The sequence below is a fragment of the Polyodon spathula genome, chromosome 27, assembly GCF_017654505.1.
Source record: "Polyodon spathula isolate WHYD16114869_AA chromosome 27, ASM1765450v1, whole genome shotgun sequence".
Taxonomy (NCBI): Eukaryota; Metazoa; Chordata; class Actinopteri; order Acipenseriformes; family Polyodontidae; genus Polyodon; species Polyodon spathula.
Window position 1 is genome coordinate 9,032,954 of NC_054560.1, and position 15,003 is coordinate 9,047,956.

The 15,003-nt window shown below is 39.5% G+C and overlaps 2 protein-coding genes across 2 annotated transcripts; one reads left to right on the forward strand and one right to left on the reverse strand.

The window, feature by feature from the left end:
- The first annotated feature begins 229 nt into the window (after nt 1–229).
- LOC121301405 (WD repeat domain phosphoinositide-interacting protein 2) lies at nt 230–10,907 on the forward strand. Its single transcript, XM_041230779.1, has 12 exons — nt 230–481; nt 2,723–2,805; nt 3,143–3,312; nt 3,492–3,588; nt 4,463–4,560; nt 4,660–4,752; nt 5,386–5,456; nt 6,356–6,463; nt 6,627–6,791; nt 7,204–7,311; nt 7,543–7,640; nt 7,722–10,907. The coding sequence occupies exons 1-12, from the start codon at nt 408–410 to the stop codon at nt 7,832–7,834; spliced, it is 1,278 nt and encodes a 425-aa protein (XP_041086713.1). The 5' UTR covers nt 230–407; the 3' UTR covers nt 7,835–10,907.
- Nucleotides 10,908–11,255: 348 nt separating this feature from the next.
- Nucleotides 11,256–14,881, reverse strand: LOC121301216 (actin-related protein 2/3 complex subunit 1B-A-like). Its single transcript, XM_041230359.1, has 9 exons — nt 14,875–14,881; nt 14,102–14,209; nt 13,601–13,823; nt 13,374–13,481; nt 12,948–13,154; nt 12,623–12,698; nt 12,285–12,481; nt 11,788–11,878; nt 11,256–11,651 (listed from the first exon to the last, which is right to left on the reverse strand). Exons 1-9 carry the CDS (start codon nt 14,879–14,881, stop codon nt 11,613–11,615), a joined length of 1,056 nt encoding a protein of 351 aa, XP_041086293.1. The 3' UTR covers nt 11,256–11,612.
- Nucleotides 14,882–15,003: the final 122 nt, after the last annotated feature.

Sequence of the window (15,003 nt, forward strand, 5' to 3'; positions counted from 1 at the left end):
AGAGAATTTAAAGGAGAACCATCACCAGAGAAGGGAGTGTTAGGATAACCGTAATAGTGGAATACTGATTAAATAACATATCACAAAAGGATAAGCAAGATAAACCCCAGTGGGTATTTAGCACGACATACAAATACACGCATACAAGAAAACAGTTATTAAAAACAAATATATCGGCATGTTTTATAAGTGTCCGCCCCTACAGCCTTGCAGCTGCGTTGTTCACTTCTTATCACACCGGCCCTACTGCGCAAGCTCGGAAAGAGAGCAACGTTTCTGAGCAAAACATCAACAAGTGGAGGGGATGCAGGGAAGCTGAATATCGATAATCAGTACCCGAACCCGAACCCGAACCCGAACCAGCAGAGATTCCTGTCGGTGCTTTATTTGTAAATGTTGTCGAACCCATGAACTTGGCCAGTCAGAGCGGGGAGGCCGGCTCCAGCCAGCTCCTCTTCGCCAACTTCAACCAGGACAACACGTAAGGAAAACCAGGGAAAGGGGGGCAGAAAACGTCGGGGATCAGGCGGCCTAGCGGCTCTCAAGAGGCTTTCACGGGGAGTAGGAGAAGCGAGGACTAAACGCGTGTATTTTCTGAAATAGTCGTACTTAACAACGGTTAATTCACATGTCAAAACAACGTGGTAATTCCACTGCCTTCCTGAGTAAACAAGGCGACTCCAATCTCCATACAACAATACAGCAATTAGAGGGAAAAGTGTCAGTCGATATTTTGCATGAAATAAAGACACACCTGTGACAGGCACTTCAGGAGTCTTTTTAATGTGTGTGGTGGTGTTAGTAAAGAGAGAGGAAGGGGGTACCTGGTTGATATAAAGCCGATGTGGGAAATGACAAAGCATGTCTGTAACAAGATGTGTTGCTCGCTTCGTTTTCTTTTGTATTAATAAGATAACCCAGTTTCTTGCAACTAATTTAGGAAGGGTGTGTTCTGTGCGTTAGGACAACTGTATTTTATGATAAAGACGGTGCTTCAGGATTTACAGGATCCAAACCGAAACTTGTTTGCGCAACAATTTGAGATACGCGCAACGGCCCTGAATATCAAAAGTGCCTGACAACAGACCGAAACGCGCTCTCTAACCCGACTCTTGTCGCGAAAGTTGTTTCCGTCATAAAATTAAACGTTATTTACGTAATTTCTGGATGTCAGTCCCTGGACAGGTGAGATTGAAAGGTAAAGGCGGAGAAAAACCAAGCAGAAGTGTGTTTCAGGAATTATAGAGAAACAAGAGAAGATGCATTTAGTAACAAACAGACCATCAAGGACAGATAGAAAAAAAAAAGTTAGAGCTCATTAATATAATTAAGTTATAGTTTCGTGAACCTGGTTGACCTTTATGAAAATGAATAACATTTACTTGTGTGTATAAATGGAATATGGTAGCTTTATCCATTCAATTATACTCGTAGCGCTCTTGTGTAAGGTCCAAACAGATAGTCCTTTGGCAATACATCTGTGGGGTAATACCCTCGGCGTCACCTGCTGTTATTATTAGTATTATTATTAGTATTATTGTTGTTATTACTTTTAGCACGGAGCCTGTTAAATTTGTTCCCATCTCATCTTAGAACTCTTTGAAACAGGGGGAATCATTTTAGACGGAAAATATTCAATCCGACCACATAAAATGTTTTTTTCATTTTTGTGCAGGGGGTTATGTACCCACCCTTTTTCATAAGATTCCTCATACTGTCGGAATTGGGGTTTTGCGACTGTTCTTGTCCTTCTTGGTCATTATAGATTTTACACAAAAAACACCGCAAAGTTAAAACACCCCCACAAAAGCCCTAAGTTATGGTCAGAAAAGCTTTGACAACGTGGCTGTCTGGTTGGGGAAGTCGGTTTAATTAAAGGACTACCCCTTGTTCTGTCTGTGGAACAGTGTGCATTCTCTCAACCAAGAGAACATGTGAAACGGTTAGGTCATCCTACCCATCTTGTAAAAACAATACAAAAATAACAACTTCTGTCACATGCTGTAGTAATATACACAAAGCAGTCGTGGCCTCCATACTGGCATGAATAAACAGTGCTTCTTAACACTGGGAGGTACACTGGCTGCACTAATGCCAAGTGTGGACAGCTTAACTTGGTCAGTGGCTGCTGGAAAATCTAGTATTACACTAGGATTATTTGAGGTTATACACTTGTACCTTAAAAGTTTGGCATGTGGTGTTAACAACATGGTGCACATTTGTAGAACCTGAAATAAAAGATTGCGATCACAGAGGTGTATCTCCTGTCTGCATTGCAAGATTCATTTTTGTCTCTGTTTTGATTTAGATTTATTTTGTGATCAGAAAGTTTGTCAGCACTTCCTAGATTCTGGTTCTCAAGACCTCTGTATAAAACAGAAGTGTAAAGCTAAAATTCTCCTTGCAAATATTACAAGCATTGAGATATTAAAAGTACAAGGAAGATACAGACACTTGTAAGAAGCTTAGTGAAGTGATTCGCCATTCAAGGTTTTCAGTTCTAAAATTGATAATACATTGCCAATAGATTTTAAACAAAATTATGTCATGAGACTATTGTGCAAGTCAGAAGGAATTCTCTAATGGGCTAATTTGAATGGAATGAACTTTGTGAATGCTGTTTTTAAACGCGCAGCAGTCAATGCATGAATAAACAACTGAGCTGAGCTTTGCACCCTAACACCTCTGTGGGTTTTCTTACATTCGAGTTCCCATCTTCCAGGTCCCTGGCTGTTGGCACCAAATCTGGCTACAAGTTCTTCTCTCTGTCATCGGTGGATAAACTAGAACAGATATATGAATGCAGTAAGTAATATTTTATTGCATTTGCCATTTTCATTCAGTCCATTTCCTGCAGGCTAAGCTTACAACTCTCAATAATTGTAGCAGCTTGGACGGAAGGAGCCGTTAGTGGTAAGTGTAAGTGTGTTTCACTGTTGCAGAAAGTCAAGGTGGCGTTGGGAGTTGATCGATTATGTCTGCGTAAAATGTGGTGGATGCAGTGTAGCAGTTCTTCCTCTTTTACTGTGTGTATCGTTGTGACAGTCTTTAAATTTGGTTGCATTTTTGTTGCGAAAAGTGATAAAACTCAACAAGCTTTCAAGTCGTGAAGCGCTGTCTGTTTTTAACTTTTTATTTTCAGCTGACACAGAAGATGTGAACGTTGTGGAAAGGCTGTTCTCCAGCAGCTTGGTTGCTATCGTTAGCCTTAAAGCGCCTCGGAAGCTGAAGGTGTGTCACTTTAAGAAAGGGACTGAGATTTGTAACTACAGCTATTCCAATACCATCCTGGCTGTCAAGCTCAACAGACAGGTACGATATTTAACTACAGTCTTTTAATGGTCCTCTCTCAACTTCATTAAGTCTGTCAGGGTAAAACAAAACCAAACATTGGGTATTTCAAGTGTAGTAAGTGAGAATAAACCAACCCAGATCAAAAACTTGAGATTAAACAGTAACATTATTGAGCAATCATTTTGTTATTTTGGCAGAGGCTAATAGTATGTCTGGAAGAATCTCTGTACATCCACAATATCCGAGATATGAAAGTACTGCACACCATCAGAGAGACCCCTCCAAACCCTTCAGGTAAATGTTTGTTTTGTTTGTGTGTGTGTGTGTGTATATTTGCTAAGGACGAACACAGGATTTTCATGTTTGGATATTCACGCGTAATTTAAATATACGTTCGGATATTTCAAAAAGTAATACAACGCAGCACAGCGCGTTTTTGTCAAATTATGGTGAGACAGTAAATAAGTGTAAGGTATTTTTGTCATTTGTAGCGATTACAAACATCGGATACAAAAATCAGAATACATGTCAAAAAATATTTGATTGGATATTTATCCCAGCACTAATATATATGTATGTGTGTGTTTGTATATGAACCCGTAAATTACTGACTGTGTATAAGTTGGAGAAAAGCTTTACACAATTTGTGTACTGTAGCATTCCTATCACACTACTGTAAATGTACAGTAAGGAGTTCAAGAAGATTTGACTGAAGCGAAACCCCCTTGCTTTGTTAAGATATCATTCCAGGTTGCCGTTTCAGTTTGAAGGGGGGTAACTTGTGCTATTAGGGGTGTTTTTAAGATGGTAGAAATGGTCAGACAGTTTCATGCGAGTGAGAAGCACAACCTGGTTTCACTTCCTCTGTCTGCTTCTTTACAGTATATTTAAATCCCTCCTCCGGCAAGTGCTATTTTATAACCAACATTTAAAAAGTAGGTCTCAAACTTCTCTAGGGAGTATCTTCATAGGAATCCTTTTTTGATGTGCATACAAGAGCATGTTGAATGGAAAGTGATTTGCAAGGAAATGTAATCCTCAGAAGATTACCTCATTTATAATAATGCCCAGACTCTTGACAAGAAGACTCTTGTAGAATTGTATTATTTTTTATTTTATTTTTCCCCCATAAGTAATATACTCTGATCCTCTTTTATTACTTCCCCAGGTCTGTGTGCGCTGTCGATTAGTAACGATAATTGCTACTTGGCATACCCTGGGAGTGCGACAATAGGAGAGGTACAGGTCTTCGACACTATCAATCTGGTAAGGGTTTGAGTATTTAAGGCAGTGGCCCAAACTGTTTCAAAATGCATGTTTGGTACTTTTCAGTCTTCACCAATAAAACACTTTCTTGTATTCCAGAGAGCCGCTAATATGATCCCAGCCCATGACAGCCCCCTGGCAGCTTTGGCTTTTGACGCAAGCGGTACCAAACTCGCCACAGCCTCTGAAAAGGTATGCATTACCATGTGCAACTGTTTTATTTTTTTGATCTGAAGGAAGATTAAATATAACTTGTTTACTGGAGGGCCACTAATAAGAAGCGAGTTGTGAAATCTGAAGCCGTCAGCCAGCGTCGGGGTTAACCATCACTTGTCACTTTCAAAACTGATCCAGGAGTTGTCTGTTTAGTGAAGTGGCTTTTGGTTTATTTAAGTTCCTGAGTATAAATGAGCAATTGATACAGCTTTTCATGCCTGCGATAAGGTTGCAAGTTAAAATCAAGAAAAGGTTGGGAAACCTAAACCACTTTATGAAGGGAAAAAAAAAAAGTTTCTTGTGCTTGGATGTTTTCAAGGGCTTGTTTAAAACGACTCCCAGCCTATCAGATTCCAAGCGAGGTTACATTTCAACTGCATGTCACACTCGGTCTGCACACTGATGCGCTGCATCTAGAGCAGAGAGCAAGGTAATCTGCAATTCAAAATTAACTTTAGACTTGGATTGGTCCATATAAGGGAATATAAATCAGTCAGTGGCTGATCAAATACAGAATCCAAATATTTTTTTTTTGGTCTTCGACTCCTATCACCACTAGTCCCTACTCTGTCAAAGATGTTTACTGTCCCGTTTCTGTGTTCTTCCCAGGGGACTGTGATCCGAGTGTTCTCCATTCCTGAGGGACAGAAGCTCTTTGAGTTCAGGAGAGGAGTGAAGAGGTGAGGAACGGTGTGTGTATATATATATATATATATATATATATATATATATATATATATATATATATATATATACACACACATATATATATATATATATATATATATATATATATATATATATATATATATATATATATATACACACACACACACACACATTATATAGAACCCCAGAGTTATGGACGCCAAAGTTAAAAACTGACCGGTGTACCGAACACCCCACTTTCAACCGAATGTATGCAATATCTCAACCATGCATGCAATGCAACCACACAGGCTTTCCTGTAAGGTGCATGCTGGTCACAGAGAATGCAAACTTACTGTACCAACAAATGTATCCAGAAAGGCGAGGCAGATTTCAAAGCAAGTACAGGCAATTTTACTGGTAACATTTTTCTTTTAAACAAAGCACAGGTTTTTTTTTTTCAAGCAAAGGAGGCAAGCTGCGCGAATGCATTTTGTTTAAAACAAGCACTACATTACCCAGGTTTTTATGGATGTTTAAATCTGTGTTTTTGCTAAAGTTACGATTTCAATAGTAAATTAAATGTAGCCTTTTTCCCATTTATAGTACTGTTTTGAAGACTTAGAACCATAACCCTATGCGTATTGTATTACTGTGCTGTATCCTTGTATTATTCGCCAGATTGAAGGTGTAGAGAGCAGGTGTGCACATTTAATAAAAACATTAAACTCAGTTTTCAGACTTACAAACAACCTCCATTCCCAAGGTGATCACTCTTAGGTACTACTGTATGTCACTGCTGCTTTTAACTACATTTTAAACCATCTTATAACAACAGCTTAATGAGAATTTTTGGTCACTTTTTCCCTTTGAGAGTCCACTGAGCCAACCAGGTCTTTTTTGAAGACTTATTTCTTTATTCTTTTTGCAGGTGTGTCACTATCTGCTCTCTTGCATTCAGTATGGAAGGACTGTTCCTGTCTGCATCCAGTAATACTGAAACAGTTCATATCTTCAAACTGGAGACACAGAAGGAAAAGTAAGTGTAGTGTTTAGGTCCATCTAGACACTATAATCAAACAGTAACTGGTGATTTTTCAACTTTTCACAGCTGAATAGATTCTCGGCTTGGGTTCAGTGTAGAAGATCTTGGGTTTAAACCCTGGCTGACACTGGCGGCCTGCATGTTTATTTTATTTCAGGCCGCAAGAGGAACCCACAACTTGGTCTGGCTACTTCGGGAAGGTGCTGATGGCCTCCACCAGCTACTTGCCAGCCCAGGTCACAGAGATGTTTAACCAGGGCAGGGCCTTCGCTACAGTCAGACTGCCCTTCTCTGGGCACAAGAACATCTGCGCACTTGCTATGTGAGTATAGAGGAAAATGCACAGGCTTCAAATCCACTTGTTTGTCTTACAGGACATTTAAAGAATGTGTAAATCATCCAGGTCAAACCAGTTTGACATTCTCTTGAAGTTACTGGTAGGTGTTTTAGTCATTGCCAAGTCACGTTTTTTCACTTTTATGTTCAAAGTTGCTGCCTGATTGTTTCTGGACTCGACTGTAACCCTGATTTTATAGTAGAACAAACCTGTCTCTGAAAAACAAATCTTTCATATAAACAGGTGTTGGGGGAGGTAATGCTTAAAGAGGGTCAGTTTGGATTCAAGGGTTCGACCGTACTCTGTTTTCAGACGCATGTTCTTTTTAGGAATTCGGTAAAGATGCTGTCAAATCTTGTCACTCTTGAATGTTGTTTCGTTTGATGTGTTCCTCTAGACTCCAGAAGATCCCTCGTTTGTTGGTGGCAGCGGCTGACGGTTACCTGTACATGTACAACCTGGACCCACAAGAGGGAGGAGAGTGCACACTAATGAAACAGCACAAGTACGTCCCCCCCCTGTCCCTCCCCCAAAAATCAAACGGCCCTGATTTTAAATAAAATCCTGGAAACGGAAGAAAATAACTTTGGTATGTGAACTTGTTTTTTGAACTGCTTCTGCAATGTGGGTGTCACTTTTGCTTCTCTTGTATGCATCAGAAGTTGTTTGTCTAAAACTGAACTTGAGGTTACTTTGTAGGTTTCTGTTCAAGCATAAACTTGTTCTCTGTCCTCAGGTTAGACGGAAGTGTTGAGCCAGCTAATGAAATTCTGGAGTCAACAACCCACGACCGTCCATTGGTGGCACAGACGTATAGTGCCGCTGTAGCAAAAGGTACCCACCGTTTTAAGTGAATCTGAGTTCTTGATTTGCTAAATTAGGAGAGCTGTACAGTCAATATCATTGTATTTGTAGGATACTCCGAGGATCAGGGAGCAGTTGGTGGGGTTGGTCTGGATGATGACATGACCTCCCTGCGTTTGGATGAAGAAAATGAGCAGCCTCCCATGATCCTTCAGACTGACTGACGTACCTTGTTACCTGTGAACTCGCCTCTTGAGTCGTAGAACTGTGACATTGGACTCTCTTGTGCTGCTACGAACTTCTAATGGAGTGGAAGAGAGATTAAAAGGAGGGGGGGGGGGGGGGGGGGGGGAATACCTTGACATAGCCTAATTCTGTATCGATAAGTATATACTGTTTTTTCTTTTCCAGTGGCTTTTAAATCTTGCAGATCTATGCTAGCTGTACTTAATTTTTCTTTCGCCAAAAAACAAAGATTGAAGCTGCCCCTTGCAGATTCTAAGCCTCTTCGCTTTGCATGCACACATGTGCCAATTATAGCATTGATAGACATAGCTTTGTTTGCGTTCTCTTTCATGGTTTCCAAAATGACTGTCGGAGCTGTCTCTCAGATTGGGATGTAAGATTTGAGTAACACTATGATAAGAAATGCCATCCCCCTATTTTCGAGGTCAGATTTGGTTGGCAACATTGTGTTTATAGTCCTGTGAAAATTGTGATTGCAATATGTTGACTTTTTTTTTGTTTTGGTTCCAAGTCGGTTGAAAAAGCAGAACTAGACAATGGTTGGTGCTGCCGTGCAGCTGTTTCATCATACTAGACCTACATAGTGGTCATTATCCCTCTGGGTAGTCTTCATGGAAAACTCTTAAGATGCTATTCTTTTAAAATGAATGTCTGTATCTGTGCTGGCTCACATGGTCAACGGATATTCATTTTGGCATCGGACCAAGATCAAATACTACAGTATACCGAAGACGAAATCTTCACTTGCGTTTGTTCCTTTTAAACTTATTTCCTCTAAATTACCATGTCGTCTGGTTCATTGGGTGGATCAGTTGTAGAGTGAAATAGCATATGGTTAAAACAATTGTCTTCTTTTTAGAGTGAAAAGGCTAAGTGTATAGCCCTACCATTTTGTAGCAGTTTGACCCTTCTTTATAAAGAAGTTTGTCTTTTTTTTTCTTCTTCCATTTAAAGAATGTGCAACAGTAAACGTGATTCAGAGGTAAAAGCAGATTTGTAGTGTTGGAATGAAAACTGAGCCAGTAGAACAAGCCACCTGTTCACAAGATATGCTTTTCTTTTTTTATTTTTATTTTTTTTTATTAAATATATATGAAATAATGAATTTCCTGCCGATGAAGGTAATGGCTGAACATATACAGTACCTACAGAGTAAGTGGTGGCTTACAGTTTCCAGTAATTCTTAACATTTGTGTTGAAATATTTCAGTAAGATAAATACACTGATTTGTATTGAAATGAAAGGTTACTTCTCACTGTTTATTGGTAAGAGTGAACATTGTGGCTGCTGCTGTAGATCTTGCAAGATGGAATAAATGGAGACCTTGCTTCGCAGGAGAAAAGCATAGAGGCATAGGAGTAGAGTCCCTTGATGCCACTTTAAATTGTTTTCCTGCAAGTGTATGAAACGGCTCTAGGGCAAACATTTACCTAGATCATAGTTAGATTGCGCTAACAAGTGCCACAGGTAAAGTCTGCTGTGTCTGTTTTGAAGAGGAATGGCAAGGTGTTTTAAACTTCCAGACACCACTGAAGGCATTTATTTTAAATGTCAGTACCTGAATGTGCATTGTTTTATATGAGATAATATAATGCATATTGTTGCTTGCTATTCAGTAACAGATGATAGCTTCCTAAGCTTTTCTAAAGAGTATTTGTGTCCTGGATCAATGTTAAGAACCTGTTTACGGATGTGAGTTGTGTTTTTATTTATTTATTTTTTTTAACCCTTTTGTATTTTGTGTCAATGGCAGATCATTGAATTACAAATCATACAAAAATAGTATTTCTACAAACGTATCTAATTGATTAAGCCAAATACGTGCATAGTGAGTGTTTATTACTTCATTGCACAATCCTTGCTTTTTGCTTTCCAGTAGGAAAAAATATTTTAAAATGCCCCACTTTCATGTTTTTGAAAAAAAAAAGTGATAAATGTCCACAAATGGTCATGCAGTACTAATGAAAGGTGTATGTGGTTGTAGAAATGCGTGAAAATAAACTGTATCGTACATCACTTGTATGTATTATAAATCTGAGTGAATGCAGAATCTACCCTTTTAGAAATTTTTGTTCAGGTTTTAAACAACCCTACTTTGTTTGACAAGGGACTTACAATAACCAGTCTAAGTTAGGCTATAAATTCTCCTTGTAAAATAACATCGAGACATAAATAAAGATCTGCCACAGAAAACAACAAATGTGATTTTAGCAAAAGCACAGAACCAAGGACAAGTTTACAGCCCAATTTTAACAAGTTTATAGCAGCTGCAAGGTCGCAGTTTCGTTCCATTGGTAAGATTAAAGAGTAAGTAGTAGGGTTCCGAAAAATGTAGCTTTACCATGTGCTACTGGAACTGTTTAAATAACGTTCCTTTCACACTTTTTAAAGTTATAAGTGTAAAAAGTTGTTAGGATATTAACAGTGGAAAGAGACATGACAGGTATTTTACTTAGTTGTAGCAACACATGGGGACGTAGAATTACATTTTTCAGGACACCCCTACTTACTGTTCAAGGGTTCTCTTACTATTTGTAGTGATTTGAAAACTTGTATTTCTGTCTTGCCAAGGCAGACATTGAAGGTGTGTGTGTGTTTTACATAAAACAAAGAGTACAACCTTTTTTTGCAGTTGCATGTAAATGGATGGGGAAAAGAAAGACGTTTTAAAGCTGCCCTTTTGTTTTTAATGTCATAAGATGGTAGTTAACCTGATTCAGGTTGAACAGTTTTATTGCAAGAGGGTGTAAGAATGGGATAGATACGCATAACTGTGTGTGTAACTTGTTTTCTTAAGCAGCATTCTGTTCATAAATCCATCTGATCTGAAGCTGTTTCTGGGGGGGTGCTGTGCCTTGGCATGTGTTCATTGGGGATGAGATGAAACCTGCTGTATTTATGCTGTTTACCTTGTTTTTTCTGCAGTGCTTGTGAAATGACATTAAACGACTGTTCATAAAACAAAACACATTCCACAGAATGAACTGTCAAACTGAGAATTCAGTACTAGATGGATTTTTTTTCATGTAAATAAAAGAAAGTTGAGTGTGATACTGGAGGGATTGTCTTTTTTATAGTACGCATCTATACAATTAACAACATTATACAGTGGATACCATTGTCTGAGTGGAACGATATCTTGATCGTTGGTATGTGTGGTACTGTAGGAGTTTGTGGAGGCAACAGATGATCACTGTTGATAAATATTTGTATAGTTAAGTACATTTCCACAGGGATACCAAACAACTCCACTACCTCCCTTATTTAATCGGTATGTTTTGTATTAAATTCAGAATATTGTATTCCAATGTACTGCGTTGAGTCTCAGTTAATATAAATGAATATTCCAAGAAGCTGCTGCTGATTTTAGATCTAATACAATAGGTTTGAATACCAGAGTATAAATAATTATTTATTTTTATTGCATCTATTAAAAGCGTGTTATGACCAGCATATATGTTTCACTTTGTTTAACTGGGGTGAAAAAAAAAATCTCACTTTACAAATTTGTATAAAAATACACCTCAGGTAATACAGACTTGTCCGATCTAGGAACTAGCCCTTACAAAATAAAAAAAATAAAATAAAAAAAACTGCATATGGCCATTCTTCATTAATAATACATGGGAACAGTACCACTGTGCTGAATTATACATAAATAAAAAGCTCACAATAATTGATGAAGCGGCAAGTGCAGTTGGCATCGATTCTTGATTTTGCTTATAGCCTTGCATTTTGAAAGCTTGCTTCCGTGCCTTAGATGATCTTCAGATCTTTCATTGACGACGCCAGAGTCTGAAATATTTTGGATGGGAGGAAAAAAATACGCACATATAAATACAATTATTTCACTGTTCTTTGTTTTTTGTTTTTTGTTTTTTTTTGTTTGGGGGGGGGGGGGTTTAAAAAGGTTTACAAACACAATTTTTACCTTGACGTCCCAAATAGTCATTCCTCCATCCATTCCGGTAGTACAGAATTTGCTGCATTTGGACTTGTCCCCTTCCATAATTGAGATTTGGCTGTAAATTCATAGAACAGAATGAAAGCCATTGCATGGTTATAAATATAAGTAAGTGTTTCAGTGCCAGCTCTTGTTTTACACTAATCGTGGTACGTTATCTGAAGGGGACCTTTCCTTCAGCCTGATGCTCTAAAAAGCTTCACACTAGAAAATATTTCAGGCCAGTTGAGTCCTGAGCAGAGATAATGTGTCTTAAAATTAGCTCTGCTTGGATCAGCACAGCAATAATAAGTTTGTGGCACGTGATTAAACCCATACAAAACTAGACCAGCAATAGCTACAGCAGAGGAGGTAAAACAGAAAGCAATGAGTTTTTGATTTAATAGAAGTAATATGAAGTCCTGAGGTGTACTGGGTTAGGAAACCAGCAGTAGAAAGCCCAAGTCCACTAACAGTAAAGATACCTGATGCTGTTTTTGTGGACAGACTCCAGGTTGGCCTTTTCAGTCTCGGAGGAAGCCTTCTTGTCCAGGTTTTGGAAGCGCTCTCGGGCAGTCATCCCACGCTGGGCGCTCTGCTTTGGGATGTCCAGCTTCCCTCCAAAAGTAATAGTCCCTTTACCCTCGTCATAAAGGTACAGCATTGGGTAGCAGTCGTGGCCCTGAAAAAAAAAAGATCAAAGCGTTAATAAGCTATGAGAAACCTCTAAAATAAAAAAATAAAATAAAAAGTTTTTTTTGAGGAACTAATCATTTGCCCCTGGAAGTGCTAGAAAGGGGGCCAGAGCATCAGCGGGACCTACCGCTGCAACCAAGCTGTTCTCTGTGATGAAGGTGACGGCCAGAAGAGGGAGGGTCTCGGAGCTCAGAGAAGAAATACTGAGGCATTGAGAGAGAAACAAAACTGGTTGTGAATAAAAGTAAAAAAAAAAGTATTATAGTTCTGCAGTAACTCCTCTTCTTTCAATGCTCAGAGCAGCTTCGTTTACTGGGTCCTTTTCTACGTCTATAATCTAAGGACTAGCCTATACTTTTATGGCCACTGTTTGCTTTTTAAAACACACACACAACTCTTACACCACCCCTCCCCGGGGAGGGCTGGTCCCCTTTAACCCTGTCTGTACTCACACTGTGTTCTTGCTGCCAGTGGCCACAGCCACAGTGCTGTCATGGCTGACCCAGGCCACGCGCCCCCCGCTGCCGGAGAAGCAGATGGAGTGGACCCAGCCGTCCGTGCCACTCGACTCGAACATCAGCTCTCCAAACGGCATCTTGGAGCCCCAGGGAGTCGGGGACGGCTTCTCCTCCACCTCTTTGATATAAGCTGAGAAAATCCTAGGAAAGAGACAACCACCCACACCGTGAACTCCTTTATAGAGGGAGCTGCTTGGGATTCTAATAATAGATATTGTTTTGAAGAAAGTAAGCCAACAAGCTCATTGGTATGATTTCTTTAGTGCTTATAGGTGGAAAAAAAAACACCTTTCTAATGAAACAAAACTTGACGCTTCATCCAGTAGCCAGCCCAAAGCACTTGCTCCTTCCTTATTTTACCTGCATTTGAAGTCACATGACCCTGCAGCTAGCAGAACATTGTTAGGGTGCCAGTCCAAACTTAGGACAGTGGAGCGAATCGGCTTCTTGATGTGTTTGCAAACCCACCTGGAAGACAAAATGCAGCCTCAATCAATGGGAGGAAGCTTATGTGAAGCTGTGACAGAATATCAACAATACATTTTACATATGCATATATCAGTGGAAAATGAAAGCAGCCCTCTTACCAGTCATTTTCCTGTTCGAAGTAGCAGATTGAAATGAGTCTGGATCCGCTGCCCACGGCAAACTTGTTTTCCTTGGGGGACCACTTGACACATCGGGCAGCCCGGTTGATCCTCAGGAGGACCAGGGTGGGCCTCCACACGTTGCCTTTCAGGATCCAGACGTAGGCATTGCGGTCTGTGCCACAGGTCACAATGCGATTACTCTCAGGAGCCCAGTCAATGCCTATCAGGGGAAGCAAAAAAGTTAACATACAAAAAACAAAGCAGGTTTTTCCTTTTAAAATAAATAAATAAAAATAAAAACAAAATGTTACTGCTAAATTAAGATCTGCAGCAAATATATGTTTTTGCATTCTTTATGCATATCTGCTTATTTGACTAGTCCTCAAGTTAAATCGCCATATCAATGGCATATAAAGAAATTTCTTGTGCAGGTGTGTTGAAAAACTTACAGGGCTTTCCCAATCTGAGTTCACAGGGCTGAGTTCTGCACATGCTCACCTGTCACCTGCCCGTTGTGCTCCTTCAGTTCGTGGATCTTGCTCCACTTGCCTCCTCCCTCCTTCTTGTAGATGTGGACTTCGTGGTTATTGGGGCATATTGCAATTTCTAAAACAAAGAGAAAAAAAAAATAGAAAACTAGGCACATTGCTGGCATCAGATTTCAATGAGTAACTGGGCTGTAAAGCTGTCGTGCGCTTGGTTCCCACACTGCTAATTCAAGCATGGAAAACAGACAAGGACGCCAGTCCTTTCTGCAGTCAGTACCCCTGCTAAAACCATTTTAGGATAATATGCTCTACATTTACAAGAATATGGGGTTTAACTAAGAGGCTTAAAACGTATGCCCACTGGAGAAGCATTATGCCCCACTCTAATGCTTCCCCACCTCACTTCCGTGCTATGCATGTTCCTATGATATGTTTGACGAAAAACACCTAATTGGAAAACGAAATGCAGTTATGTGTTTGTTTTGGAACAGCAATGTAACATTTACCTCTAAAAATAGATCAGTTTTTTCATTTATTATCCTCAACAAATGTATTTCAATGCATTTCAGGTTGTTTTTTTTGGCTTAAGCCCAAGGCTGCCTCCCAGACTCAAGTTTCAAGCAAACAAAATTAAGTATCAACTAAACAATTCTAAACCTTTTCAAACAGTCGTGGTTTTTTATGATAGGGGCCCTACATTTTCGCTCTTTCACAAACACACCCGGACTGTGGTTAATTCTAGATTCATGTTTTTTGAGTCACGTCCTCTCATCAACAGCGTACCATTCATGGTAAAACAGGAAGTCTGGTTGAAATCAAAGAATCAGAGAATCTATAGAGCAGGCCCATTCTGCTTCAGTAAAAACAAGAACAGTGTTCATATTACTGAGATGAACTAAAGCTCTGTGCATT